At 40.6% G+C, this 14,631-nt stretch overlaps 1 protein-coding gene across 4 annotated transcripts; it reads left to right on the top strand.

Annotated features, from left to right (window-relative positions):
- Positions 1-7,790: 7,790 nt before the first annotated feature.
- Positions 7,791-10,201, top strand: LOC121755891. 4 transcript variants are annotated; one of them, XM_042151321.1, is made up of 2 exons: positions 7,791-8,360; positions 8,646-10,201. In XM_042151321.1, the coding sequence occupies exon 2, from the start codon at positions 9,063-9,065 to the stop codon at positions 9,816-9,818; it is 756 nt and encodes a 251-aa protein (XP_042007255.1). In that variant the 5' UTR covers positions 7,791-8,360; positions 8,646-9,062; the 3' UTR covers positions 9,819-10,201. The 4 variants fall into 4 exon arrangements, with proteins under 4 accessions (XP_042007255.1, XP_042007259.1, XP_042007258.1 ...); XM_042151325.1 differs by lacking the exon at positions 7,791-8,360 and having other exon boundaries at positions 8,408-9,617; positions 9,772-10,201; XM_042151324.1 differs by lacking the exon at positions 7,791-8,360 and having other exon boundaries at positions 8,410-9,661; positions 9,772-10,201.
- Positions 10,202-14,631: the final 4,430 nt, after the last annotated feature.

The following is a 14,631-nucleotide window of genomic DNA, read 5'->3' as shown; positions in this document are numbered from 1 at the left end:
AATTATTTCTTACAGCAACAAATGTCAACATAGTATATAAAATATGTCAATATTGTAGAAATCATGGAATAAATATGCCCGGTCAATGGATTTTGACCAAATAATAAATGTGACGAGACATCTAATTTTATGAAATTAAATGATATAGCGTCGATCTATATTTTACGTAGATAAATGTAGTATATTCACTTTCTCAAATCCGACTTCCGGTGAGTGAGAAAAAGTAGATTAAAGTTGGACATAATTAGTTTTTTAATTAAAGCTTGAAGTTTGAGCTTAGGGAATAATTAACTAGTGTTAATTATCCCACATTGGAGAAGTGACACATCTTTTAATGTGTTTAAATTAAGTGACTTTATGTTACTTAATAATTATAGTGGACCAAGATGGGTGAAAGAGCCTACACGCGCGCGCCGCCGCCGCCGCCCGCCTGAGCCCGTGCCCGTGCTCGCGGTCGCGGGCTGCGGGACCGGGATCAGGAGGCCCGGGCCCGATCTTGGACTTGGATCTTGATCTTGGACTTCGACTTGGATCTTGGCAATTGGTCTTTGGGTGGTCTTTGGGCTTGGGTCTGGACACGTAGTAATCTTTTTAGACCACAGCTGAGTCAGCAATCCAAGTGGCTTGACACATCATCAAGCGTGTCACAGTCAAAGCCTACAAGGCTACCATGTGAGAAATTCACACGCTCCACATGCGAAAGGCACACTCTTGCCACACGCTTGTAACCGCCGACGGTTACGAATCTGCCATGATGAGCCTTCATGGCTTGGTTGACCCGGCATGGTGGCTTGGCCTATAAATAGGCTAGCCATTCCACTGCATTAGACACAATATTCACAAGCATTTGCATCATAAGCTCTCTCTCTCTGCATTGTTTTTCTGTCGAAAGCTCTGCTCTCTCCTCCATCCAGTTCGCCGGAGCTCTGTTGATTGCTGTGCTGCTTCACCAGAGACGTAGCCGTTTTATCTTTGGGGACGACACGCCAAACCGAGAGCACTACCGGGGCGTATCTCGTCTTGCGGAAAGAGGCCTCCCCGACTCGGCTAAACAATTGTTCACGGTTACTGTTTCGATTTTCTTTTCATTGTAATTTAAGTTCAGTTTGTTCTTTTTTGTATTCCTTCTTTGGGTTATATTACGCCCGGCTTTTATCTCTTGTAATCCCAGAAAACAAACAATCGCAAGACGAGATATAACTTGCCTTTGAAGGAATTTAGGCCATAAACTGAACTAAAACTTTCGAAACTTTAAACACCTTTTGCTGGAGATGTCGACTGAAGCCAACACTGTCGTTGCTACCACCGCCGCTGTAACTCCATCCACCATGGCGAACACTGGACCTGTCAACACTCAGTCGATCCCGATGATGATGCCCACTCCCGGGCGTTATCCATCTTCATCAACAACCCCTTGGGAGTTTGTTAACCCCCTTGGGCCCACTGGTGGATCCACCTCGAGTGGATCGGTTGGTTCCACTTTTAGTGGTTCCTTCGGATCCTTTAATGGATCGAGTGCTGGGGCCTTCGGGTCTCACGCGGGTGCTAGTTCCTTTGGGGATAGTACGATCATGGCGGGCTCTATGCCCAACATGAATGGTGGGGGCTCTATGCCCAACCACATTGTTGGCTCCTTCGGGGGCAACGGAATTGGTTCCTTCCATGGACCAAGTTCGGCACCTTTGGCACCAAGAATGATGCCACCTGCCAAGAAGCCACAAAAGTTTGGAGAATCTGACTTCAAAAGGTGGTACCAAAAGATGTTATTCTACTTGACAACATTGGGCGTCGCCAACTTCCTCACGGAAAATGAGCCGCCCACGCCAAGCGATCAAGAGACTAGGCTCGAAGTCATGGCGGACTATGATGCTTGGAGAAAAGGGGATTATCTGTGTAAAAATTTTATTTTAAGTGCATTAGATGATAGCCTCTACAATGTATACTCCAATGTAACCACATCTAAACAAATGTGGGAAAGCCTAGAAAAGAAGTATAGCATAGATAATGCTGCAGGTACTGAACAAGTTGTAGCATCCAAGTTTATGGACTACAAGATGGTCGACTCTCGACCCATCATGGAGCAAGTCCAAGAGCTCCAAATGATTATCCACGCATTAGTGGCTGAAGGGATGACCTTGCCCGACAAATTCGTAAGGTGCACGATCATCGACAAGCTTCCTCCTAGTTGGAAGGACTTCAAGAGCTATCTCAAGCACAAGCGAAAGCAGATGACCCTTGAAGACTTGATCGTGAAATTGTGCATTGAGGCTGATGTGCGCAAAAGCGACCAAAAGGCTAAGGGCTTCACCCCACTTGAAGCCAAAGCCAATTTGTTGGAGCGGGGCGGTTCCTCCAACAAACGCCCTCGCCCAAATCGTCCAAGTGACAAAGGGAAGGGAAAGCAGCCTACAAAGAAGTTTGAAGGAGATTGCTACAAATGTTACAAACAGGGCCACTTTGCAAAGGACTGCTGCAGCAAGAAGAAGAGGCCGACTGCTCACGTCGTTGAGAAGGAGTTCAAGGACTGGGATGAAAACGACCTCATTGCTGTGGTCACTGAAGAAGTTAACCTTGTTGATAACAAGGGTGGCTGGTACATCGACACTGGCGCTACTGCTCATGTCTGCTCAGATAGGAGCAAGTTTGCCTCCTACACTGCTGTTGAAGGGGGGAAGATCAACATGGGGAATCAAGCATCGTCCGAAGTCCTCGGCGTTGGCAACGTGATTCTCATGATGACGTCTGGCGTCACTATCACTTTGAAGGATGTGCTGCATGTCCCGGACATCCGCAAGAAACCTAGTGTCAGGATCAATACTAGTTAATAAGAGATTTAAACTTGTATTTGAGTGTGATAGGTTTGCATTGTACAAGTTTGGAAAATCCCTCGGAAAAGGTTATGTAACCGATGGGCTTTTCAAGCATAGTGTAGCAACTCGCAGTGTTGCAAAGCCGTTGGCTAATAATAATAAAACATCTACTTCCTCTTACTTGACTAAGTGTTCAAATTTGTGGCATTATAGATTGGGACATGTAAACTCAAAAGCCATTAAAAGATTAGTGAATTTAGATTTACTAAAGGCTAATGAAGTGGATACCCAAGATAAATGTGAAATTTGTCTTGAAGCAAAAATAACTAAGTTGTCGTTTCACTCGGTTGAACGAAGCACAAAACCCCTTGAATTAATTCAAACGGACGTATGTGATTTAAAGATGGTGCAAACTAGAGGTGGTAAAAAGTACTTTATCACTTTCATAGATGATTGCACAAGATATTGCTACATTTATCTTTTAAGAAGTAAAGATGAAGCAATACAAGCGTTCAAAAATTATAAGAACGAAGTTGAGAATCAACTTGGTTGTAAAATCAAAATGATTCGAAGCGATAGAGGAGGTGAATATGTAGTCCCGTTTGAGGAGTTATGCATCGCAAGTGGTATAATTCATCAAACAACTGCTCCATATTCACCACAATCTAATGGTGTCGCAGAACGCAAGAATCGAACTCTAAAAGAGATGATGAATGCACTGCTTCTGACTTCAGGATTACCACATAACATGTGGGGGGAAGCTGTATTGACAGCCAACTATATATTGAATAAAATCTCTCTCAAAGGAAAAGATGTTACTCCTTATAAGTTGTGGAAGGGAAGGAAGCCATCCTACAAATACCTCAAAGTGTGGGGGTGTTTGGCAAAGGTGATGGTTCCTCCATCCAAAGAAGTTACAATCGGACCTAAGACGGTTGATTGCATCTTCATTGGATATGCACTTAATAGTAGTGCATATCGATTTGTTATTCACAAGTCTGAAATATCGACTATTACAGTAGGAACAACGTTGAGTCAAGGAATGTTGTATTTCTCGAAAATACATTTCCTTGCAAGGACAAGGAAAAAGTCTTAACCAATTCTGAGACAAGAATTGAAGAAGAAGCCACTAGTTCTAAATCAGCGGATGAGGAACCTGAATCGCGCAAGCGTACAAGGTCTGATCCAAAGGATACATGACTAAGACGTGGTAGTAGGGTCAAAACACCAAAAACATTTGGTCCTGACTACATTGCTTTTATGTTAAATGAAGAACCAACATCTATAAAAGTAGCCTTCGATGAGACGGGCTACATTGGAAAGAAGCTGTTCAAAGAGAAATTGATTCAATTTTGCTAAACCACACTTGGGTGTTGGTGGATCTACCTGAAGGTGCGAAACCTCTAGGTTGCAAATGGGTACTTAAAAGGAAATTTAAGGCCGATGGAACAATGGATAAGTATAAAGCCCGACTAGTAGTAAAAGGTTTTAAACAAAAGGAAGGACATGACTTCTTCGATACCTATTCACCTGTAACAAGGATTACATCTATTCGAGTGCTTCTCGCTATTGCTGCATTGCACAATCTTGAGATTCATCAAATGGATGTAAAGACCGCGTTTCTAAATGGTGAATTAGAAGATGAAATTTATATGGAGCAACCCGAAGGGTTTGTAGTACCTGGACAAGAGAAAAATGTATGCAAGCTCGTAAAGTCTCTATATGGATTGAAACAAGCGCCATTGCAATGACACTTGAAGTTTGATAATGTGATGTTATCAAATGGGTTCAAAATCAACGAGTGCGACAAATGTGTCTACATCAAGAGCACTAATAACGGCCATGTTATAGTGTGTCTATACGTTGATGATATGTTAATCTTGGGTAGCAACACTCAAGTAATTAACGATACAAAGGCCATGTTAAAGAGAAACTTTGACATGAAAGACATGGGTCTAGCCAATGTAATTCTTGGAATGAAGATTCTAAGAACGTCTGATGGAATCATCTTAACACAATCACATTATGTTGAGAAGATATTGAATAAATTCAAAGCCTATGATGGCGCGCCGGTTAAGACTCCAATTGAAATCGACGTTCACTTGAGCAAGAACAAAGGCGAGCCTGTTGCACAAGAAGAGTATGCACGGGTCATCGGATGCATTATGTACTTGACTAATTGCACTCGACCTGACATTGCTTGTGCACGGGTCATCGGAGTTCATTGCCTTAGATAAGGCTGGTGAGGAAGCTGAGTGGCTTAAGAACTTCTTTAAAGATATTCCATGTTGGTCTAAGCCAGTGCCACCAGAGCTGATCCACTGCGATAGCCAAGCGGCTATTGGAAGGGGAAACAATGGTTTCTATAATGGTAAGTCTCGACATATACGTCGACGACATAACACCGTGAGACATTTGATCACAACAGGGGTGATTACAATTGACTATGTGAAGTCAATAGATAATCTAGCGGATCCGCGAACCAAAGGGTTAAACCGTGATCAAATGAATAAGTTGCTAGAGGGAATGAGTTTGAAACCCACAAATTAAAGAATTGTCATAGTGGTAACCTAACCATGATGACTGGAGATCCCAAGAACTTGGTTTAATGGGAAAACTAAGCTATGAGAGTTCATGAGAAACACTCAACTATATCTATTCCCTAAAGAGCAATAGAGTATTGGAGAACTTGCCTAGTGGTAAAGGATAAGTCTATGACTTTTAATGGTTCTTAAGGATCTCAAAGAGATGGAGTTCTCAAAGAGACCAAGTATGACAAGGTATTTGACTAAGAATCACCTATGTAAGTGCGAAGTGTGGTCGCTTCATAAAACGCACTTATGAAACCAAAGTGGTGTCCAAGACTGCAATGGACACAAAACGTGAGAACGAATGAGGTTGAGGTGTTTAAGCGTTAACACCATTGTCTCGGTGCACGCCGTGGGGGATTAGTGCAAAGCATCGCACTACTAAGCCGCCTGTGTATCCAATGGTGTCGACTATGGAGGGTTCAAAGCCAACAACTACATATCCTTATGCTTATACACCTCTCGAGGGTTGAGCTTGTGTCTGCATGCATATGCATTTGGCTATTTCCACTCATGTGGAGGATTGTAGAAATCATGGAATAAATATGTCCGGTCAATGGATTTTGACCAAATAATAAATTTGACGAGACATCTAATTTTGTGAAATTAAATGATATAGCGTCGATCTACATTTTACGTAGATAAATGTTGTATATTCACTTTCTCAAATCTGATTTCCGGTGAGTGAGAAATAGTGGATTAAAGTTGGCCATAATTAGTTTTTTAATTAAAGCTGGGCATAATTAGGTTTTTACTTAAAGTTTGGAGTTTGAGATTAGGGAATAATTAACTGGTGTTAATTATCCCACATTGGAGAGGTGACACATCTTTTAATGTGTTTAAATTAAGTGACTTTATGTTACTTAATAATTATAGTGGACCAAGATGGGTGAAAGAGCCCACACGCGCGCATACGCGCGTCGCCGCCGCCGCCCGCCAGCCCGTGCTCGCGGCCGCGGGCCCGGTCCCGATCTCGATCTCAATCTTGAACTTGGATCTTGGCAATTGGTCTTTGGGTGGGCTTGGGTCTGGACCCGTAGTAATCTTTTTAAACCACCGCTGAGTCAGCAATCCAAGTGGCTTGACACATCGTCAAGCGTGGCACAGTCAAAGCCTATAAGGCTGCCACGTGAGAAATCCACACGCGAAAGGCACACTCCTGCCACACGCTTGTAACCGCCGACGGTTACGAATCTGCCATGATGAGCCTTCATGGCTTGGTTGACCCTGCATGGTGGCTTGGCCTATAAATAGGCTAGTCATTCCACTGCATTAGACACAATATTCACAAGCATTTGCATCATAAGCTCTCTCCCTCTCTCTGCATTGTTTTTTCTGTCGAAAGCTCTGCCCTCTCCTCCATCCAATTCGCCGGAGCTCTGTTGATTGCGGTGCTGCTTCACCAGAGACATAGTCGTTTTATCTTTGGGGACGACACGCCAAACCGAGAGCACTACCGGGGCGTATCTCGTCTTGCGGAAAGAGGCCTCCTCGACTCGGCTAAACAATTGTTCACGGTTACTGTTTCGATTTTCTTTTCATTGTAATTTAAGTTCAGTTTGTTCTTTTTCGTATTCCTTCTTAGGGTTGTATTACGCCCGGCTTTTATCTCTTGTAATCCCAGAAAACAATATAATACATGTAGAATGTCATTCTTAAATCAATGTGTTGACATTCTCAAAGCATTGTATTGATATTTTCAAAACACTATATTGACATTTTCATCCAAAACTCTAATTTGATAGTTTTTTTTATCTTTTTCGATTTAATTAATAAAAATGAAAAATACACATGGAAAATTTTAGACCACTAGATTTCTAAAATCCTATAGTCTTAAATTAGTTGCAGTTAGCAACTAGAGAGTGAGTTAGCAATTGATCACTTCTCTGACAAGAATTGGTATATGTAGTTGACATTATATGTGTGTAATTGACATGAATTGTATATGTAGTTGACATTATATCAATTGATCAATCCCCTGACATGAATTGTATATGTAGTTGACATTATATGCGTGTAATTGATATGAACTGTATATGTAGTTGACATTATATGTATGTAGTTGACTTAGATTATATATGTAGTTGACATTAAAAAATGGAGATGGCTAAATTTTGAATCTAACTCTTATAACTAATTCCCAACTGAGGAATATCACCAAACACCTAGAGTGCATTATAATTAAACTTGATTCCCCAATCCAGCTCACCTCCAAGACATTTGACCCTAAAACTTCCAATTTGCTAATCCAAAAGCATTGATTATTCTGTTACGACCTTATTTCATCAATAAATCACTTCAATCACACAATTCAACAATAAATCCAGATTCACATAGATTTTCAGACACAGTAAATTCAATTTCATAAATAATTTTTTGGTTGAATGTAAGAGCATCTCCAGTGGGCGGACATCCCACTAGGACAGGACATCCCAAAAACACAATTTAATAACTAACTACTTCTCAACCAATTCGATCAATTTTAATCTTTTCCCCTTTCCTCTGTTTCTTCACAAGTACAATTTTTCGGCGATGGATATTGCAGAGAAAGAGGAATAAGGCTTAAATCAGACTGTGGGTAGGGTTTTAGAGAGAGAAGGAATCAATTAGCGAAGAAACAGCGATGGCCACAAATACTAAATCGAGTAATTTATCGAAACTGAAGCCCAGAGTTGGAGATGGCCATTCTTCTTCAAAACCCAGAATCGATTCATCTGCATCGAAAAAGAATATTATTGGGGGATCAACAGGAATTCTGCAGCTGATTCCAAAAATAAATCCAAAATTAGCAAATAAAACCCAACAATTAGCAAACAAAACCACCGCTCCCCTGTTAGCTTTGCAATTCAAGAGCTCGGTGAAGAAAAGCCGGCTCCAGCACATAGCTCGACATTGAGCTGGAAGGATCTCTTAGTTGGTCAAGGGAGAAGAAAAGGACGACAACCCAGCTGGCCGACGGCACGTATGAAAGCAGATGCTCCCTTACCTTTCAGTTACTTCACTTTGTCTTGTAGTAGTATTTGGATGATAGCTAGCTAGGTTAAGACTACGTTTATCTAGATCTTTCCATACACTAGTATAAATAGAATGGATGTAAAGCTTGTAATGCATTGAGAAAATCAACATAACATCTCTTTCAAGAAAGCTATTGTTCTATATACCTAGCAGTATGGTTTCGTCTCTTTTCTTTCATGGTATCTCTATACCCCCTCTAACCTCTCTTTCTTCTATCTTTGATAAATGGCAGAGGCTGATGGTTCCAGTGCCTCAAATACTCTCTCATCTCTTATTCCCACTCTACCAAATAACCATCCGATCTCTGTCAAACTTGGAGACAACAACTATCTGATATGGAGACAGCAAATCTTGGCAACCATAGAAGGATACGGTCTGGAATCTTTCCTCATTGGTGACCATCTACCAAAAATGATCGAGGCTGGTCAAGCTGGACAGATGCAGGCAAATCCAGAGTTTCTCGCTTGGCATCGACAGGACCAAAGATTATCGGCTTGGATCCAAGCTTCCTTGACCGAAAGTGCCATGATCCTTGTAGTGGGACTCAGATCTACAAAGGATATATGGAATGCTCTTGAAACCACCTTCGCAAGTCAGTCCAAAGCGAAGATAATGCAGCACAAACTACAACTCAAAGGAGTCGCTGCCAATGAAGGATTACTTGAGCAAGATGAAAACTTGTTGTGACCTGCTTGGAGCCACTGGCTGCAGAATCGAAGAGGAAGATCAAATACTGTACATTCTTGGTGGCCTTGGAAGAGAATATGACTCTGTGGTGGTAACAGTCACTTCCAAAGCTGAAAGCTCCACCGTACAGGATGTAAGTGCTTTGCTACTGAGTTTTGAGTCGAGAATTGAAGCAGATAAGAATTCCTCTATAAATCTTGAAGGCTCGCAACCTACTGCTAATGTTGCTAACTCATTTGAGCCAAAGAAAGAAGGAGGATATCAACAGAGGGGGAACTTTCACAACTCTGGAAGAACACAAGGAAATAGAGGAGGATATGCCTTTAGAGGTAGAGGAGGCAGGAGCTCAAACAACCGCCTCATCTGTCAGCTTTGTCAAAAGCCTGGACACTCGGCTGAAAGGTGTTGGTATAGGTATGAGCCGTCCAATGGTGGAGGACCTATATCCAGACAAAATCAGCAGTCTCATCTTCATCAACAAAGTCACTTTCATCCTTCAAATCCTACTGCAAATTTGGCACGTGCTCAGGGGCCACAAAGCTTTCAGTCTTCCCCTTCACTGTATTTATATTTTGTATCAAAATGTGGTTTTGATGTTAACTCTAATGCCTCTTGGTATCCAGATTCAAGAGCGACTCATTGTTGTCCTTGTTGTTGTTGTTTCTTTGCAGAGATTTTGAATTTGAGCTGTGCCTCCTTAAGTGTGCCGCGAGGATGAACAATGCCGATGCACCTTCCAATGATGATTTGAACCGCTTGGTTCTTGAATTCTGAGGAGTACTCTTGATGCCCCATTATGATCATTCAAGGCAGTGATTGAGCAGTGGCTGGGTAGAGAGCATTCAAGGTAGATTTTGGATGGAGAGCATTCAAGGCAGTGGCAGGATAGAGAGCATTTACTCCATTTGGTGTAATGGCAGTGGTTGGGAAATGCTTTGTAGGCAGTGGAGTATTAATACAGTGAATGGAAAGTGGCACCACCTTTAAAGTGAATGGAAAGTGGCGCCAGTATTTTGGTGAATTTTTTGTAATGTCTTTGACTTGAATTTTGGAAAGTTACAGAATCCATTTTGAGTTAATAAAAGAGCACCTTTCTATCTACTATCTGTTTTAAATATTGAAGTGTTACAGATTTCATTTTGCACGTTGTAGGTCCATCTCTTTTTTATCTACAGAATTTAAATATTGAATGTGAATAATTAACAAATAAATAAATCATTTAAAAAAGGAATTATTGTTTCAAGTTTAAATAATAATTCAAATCCAAAATTGAAATTCAAATCTAAAAATTCCACCTACTTCATCTACTTTGTTATCTACCCGCTTAATCTACTAAACATCCATTTCTTAGACTCCGTGCCGAAAAGTTCCGCCTCAACTATGACGAAACAGAGGGAGTACTATATTTATTGTTGTGTTCGTAATTTATCATTTATTCAAAACTCCATATTCCATACTACTTTGATTTTGCACTATGTCTTCTTCTCGTGGTGGACGGGACGTGGTGATCGGGGCAAAGGAATTGCCCAAGATCAAAGTAGTCGTCCCTCAAAATCAAGGCGACCTAGTCGTCGAGAAGTTATGGAAGAGGTTTCCCGAGTGGCGGCTGAACGCATGCAAGCAAGTTCTAAAAAATAAAATTATTTTTACAATTCATAATTTCATAAGATTGGGTTTTTAATTTTTTTTGTGTTCCTAATTAAACCTTCAACTTATATAATATTTATAGATAGAAGAAAATCATAGGATGACTATGCTACTCGCTGAAATACATCAAGGTGGGGGGAGGGGCGGTGGTAGTTCCCAACAACAAGATGACGAGTATGACGTGTCTATATCGTCGGACTCGGACAACAGTGATGATAGATCTCATTCTCATATTCCGTCTAGCACCGGCGGAAATGAGGACATGCCTCCCCCCCTCCACCCACTAACACTACAAAAGCTTTGAAATCTGATATTTTTGTTAAACACTACAAGAAGGTGATTCCAAGTCCTCATGATCTGCGCTCTCAAGAAGAGACATCGGCGTTTCATGCATATTGTAACTATTGTGATAAAATCTACAAATTTGCGAGTGGTGGGGGATATGGCACCCTCCGTCGTCATTTGGTGACAAAGCATCCGGTAGAATGTGGCACTACCTCTACCCAAACCCAACTAAACTTCCAACACGGTGGCTCAGGTTCGTCAGGTACGCCTCTTTTTAATTATGATCAAAAATTTTTTGCTAACGTTATGACTAGATGGGCTGCAATGAAGCATTTTTCTTTTAATGTTTATGATGACAAAAAATTTGAGGTTACTATACAAAATGGTTTGAACGTAGCTGTCAAAAGAGTAGGTCGAATGACCGTTCAATGATCTACCGTTAGACAATGTTTGGAGAAAAAAGTTGAATTATCACGTTATTTATTAAACTTGGGACATAAGGTGAACATTTGCTCAGATGAATGGACTGATTGTTTTAACCGGCATTCATACATGGGCATTACGGTTCACTTTGTGGACAATAGTTGGACTTTGAACAAACGTTTAATTGGTTTTAGAGATTTGAGACACCACACACTGCACCCGAAATTGTTTCTTTAATTATTTAAGCTTTGAATGAATTTCAATTATGCAATAAGATATTTTCTGTTGGTTTTGATAATGCAACTGCTAACACTGTAAGTATTAATGACTTGATTGCGGCTTGTGCTTCGGTTATTGGAGGTACGTATTTTCATCAAAGATGTATATGTCATATTTTGAATTTATGAGTACAAGATGCGCTTGAATTATGGCAAAAGCATGTTAGTCCTATTAGAACTGCAGTTAGATTAATCCATCAAAAGCCACCTATCGGCAAGGCTTGGAAGAAGTATTGTCATCAAAAGAAAGTAAGATATACGAATTTTACCATGGATGTGTCTCATAGATGGAATTCGACATATGATTGTCTGAATTCTACTTTGACGCATAAAGATTCTTTGTGTGATTTTTTTAGATCCTATCCCGTTTCTGATTTACATCTTTCGCATAGTTGTTGGGATCATAACGTGGCTTTATTTAAATTGTTCAAATATTTAAAAAATGCAACTGTTGAATTATCGTGTGTTTATTATTGCACTGTTGTTCGTGTTTTAGAGCATTGCATGTATATATCACTTGGTTTTAAAGCTGTGATGAAAAATGCTTACTCTTCACCTGAATTGATGTGTGTTTTATATTATATGATTGAGAAATGACTTAAGTATTTCAGTGAGATTCCAACGGTGTTTTTTATTGCAAAGGTCTTGGATCCAAAATGGAAATTTGCCGGTACCTCGAAGATTTTAGATTTTTATTATAAGAATTTGAGTTCTATTGATCTTGGTCCACTTAAAGCATAGCAATCGGATACCAGTGACGAATTCGGAGTAGACCTCTCAGAAACATTTCAAATAAACCTCCCGAACCGGTCAATTATCCAACAAACCTTCGAGTTTAACATGCGTGCTCTCTACACCGAATATGAAACCAAGTATAACAGTACCCACCAAGTCAGAAGACCCCCCTCCTCAACAACATAACGTTGGCTTCGCATTTCAAGCCGATTATGATGACCCCGACGCGCAATCCCAATTCGCCGACCTATACAGCTACAGCACCGGCGGAAGGTCGACCTCAGGTATGGTAAGTGAGTTAGATTTATATTTCGATTCACTCTTTTCCTTTTGTGATGAAGGTCCTACTCCTCCCGCCCAAATCGACGTCCTCGATTGGTGGGGAACACACGAGAAAGATTTTCCTATACTTGCGTCAATGGCCAAGGAGAATTTTTCTGTTCCGGCTTCCACTGTAGCCGTCGAGTCCGTTTTTAGTGTTGGCTCACGTGTGTTGGATGAATCAAGAAGTAAGCTCTCCGCGAAAAATATGGAAGTCGTGATGTTACTTGATGATTGGGCCAAAGCTGACGTCAGAGAACAAGAAAATGATTGGGATGATTGTTAGGAGGGATCACAAAAAGAATTCACCGGGGATGAATCGTAGGCCAATCGTCAACCGCCGGCCAAGCCAAATAGGTAAGTAAGGTGAGAGAACTATGCGGGCTTTGATTCCCTAATGCAAATGAGCATTGGGGATACGTAAGCACCTCAACTTAAATTTTAAATTTAAGTTGAGCTCAAGTCCTTTTTCTTTTATTTCTTTTTTTTTCATTTGTTTCTAGTTTAAAAATATGCAAATACAATTAAATAATTGTATTTGTATACACTCTAGTCGATGAAGTAGATTTCTTTATAAGGCTAAATTCGGGAAACTTTTGACAATTCTACTATAATTGTTGATTGTTAGACTAAACTCAACATTTAAGGTTGAATTGCTAAAGGTGTCCTCAATTTAGTTATGTAGAAAGATCTCCTTTGCCGACTAAGAGTATATATACTATTTATTGTTCAGAACTTCACGTCTTTTTTGTAATTTGTAATTCGCTTCGTTGTAGTTGTAGACTAGTAGTCTCGTTGTATGTAAATTTTTGTTTAAGATTTCAAGTTTTTTGTGATTTGTAATTGTTGTAACTTGTAATCTCAATAAAAGTGCAACTTTCATCGTGTTTTTTTGAATTTTATTTACGCACATTTCATAGATAAACAAAAAAAAATGCAAAAAAAAAAAATTACGAACACTCCGAACCGACGGTTCAGGCAAAAAACCGGTGGTTTTGAACCGCCTCGTGAACCGGCGGTTTTTTGAACCGGAACCGGAACCGCCGGGACCCTTGGCGGGCCGATTCCGGTTCATGAACTGGAACCGGCGGTTTCTACCCGTGTGCATGCCTACTTATACTCCATCCATTACTCAACACTGTATGCATCTCTCTTTAATTCATAGTGACATTTGGGGGCCTTATCCCCTTGTTTCTAGAAATGGGTATTCATATTACGTGACATTTATTGACCATTTTAGCAGATTCACATGGCTGTACTTGTTGAAATCTAAAGGGGAAGTTCGGTCAGTTTTCAAGTCTTTCAAGGATATGGTTGAAAACCTCCTATCTTGCAAAATCAAAATATTGCAATCTGATCGGGGGAGAATATCAAGGTTTAACATCTTTTTTGCAGCAGTGTGGTATTACTCACAGAGTTTCTTGTCCATATACCCCCGAACAAAATGGGATTGCAGAGAGGAAACATAGACATGTGGTTGAGATGGGCTTAGCGTTGATGTCTCAAGCGGGTCTGGCTTCTAGATTTTGGGATGATGCCTTCACTATAGCATCTTATATCATCAACAGAACTCCTACTAAAACCATCTCTTTCCATTCTCCTTTTGAGATGCTTTTCAAATCTAAACCCGACTATACTTGATTGAAAGTCTTTGGGTGTTTGTGTTATCCTCTTTTGCGGCCCTACAACAAACACAAGCTACAAAATAGATCAGAAGCAGCCACCTTCATCGGTTACAGCCCCTCACACAAAGGATTCAAAGCCCTCCTCCCTTCTGGAAAAGTTGTTGTCAATGGAGATATAATATTTGACAGAGTCAATTTTTCCTTATTCCTCCACTAC

This window comes from Salvia splendens, chromosome 11 (assembly GCF_004379255.2).
Source record: "Salvia splendens isolate huo1 chromosome 11, SspV2, whole genome shotgun sequence".
Lineage (NCBI taxonomy): Eukaryota > Viridiplantae > Streptophyta > Magnoliopsida > Lamiales > Lamiaceae > Salvia > Salvia splendens.
This window is presented reverse-complemented; position numbering and strand designations above follow the sequence as displayed.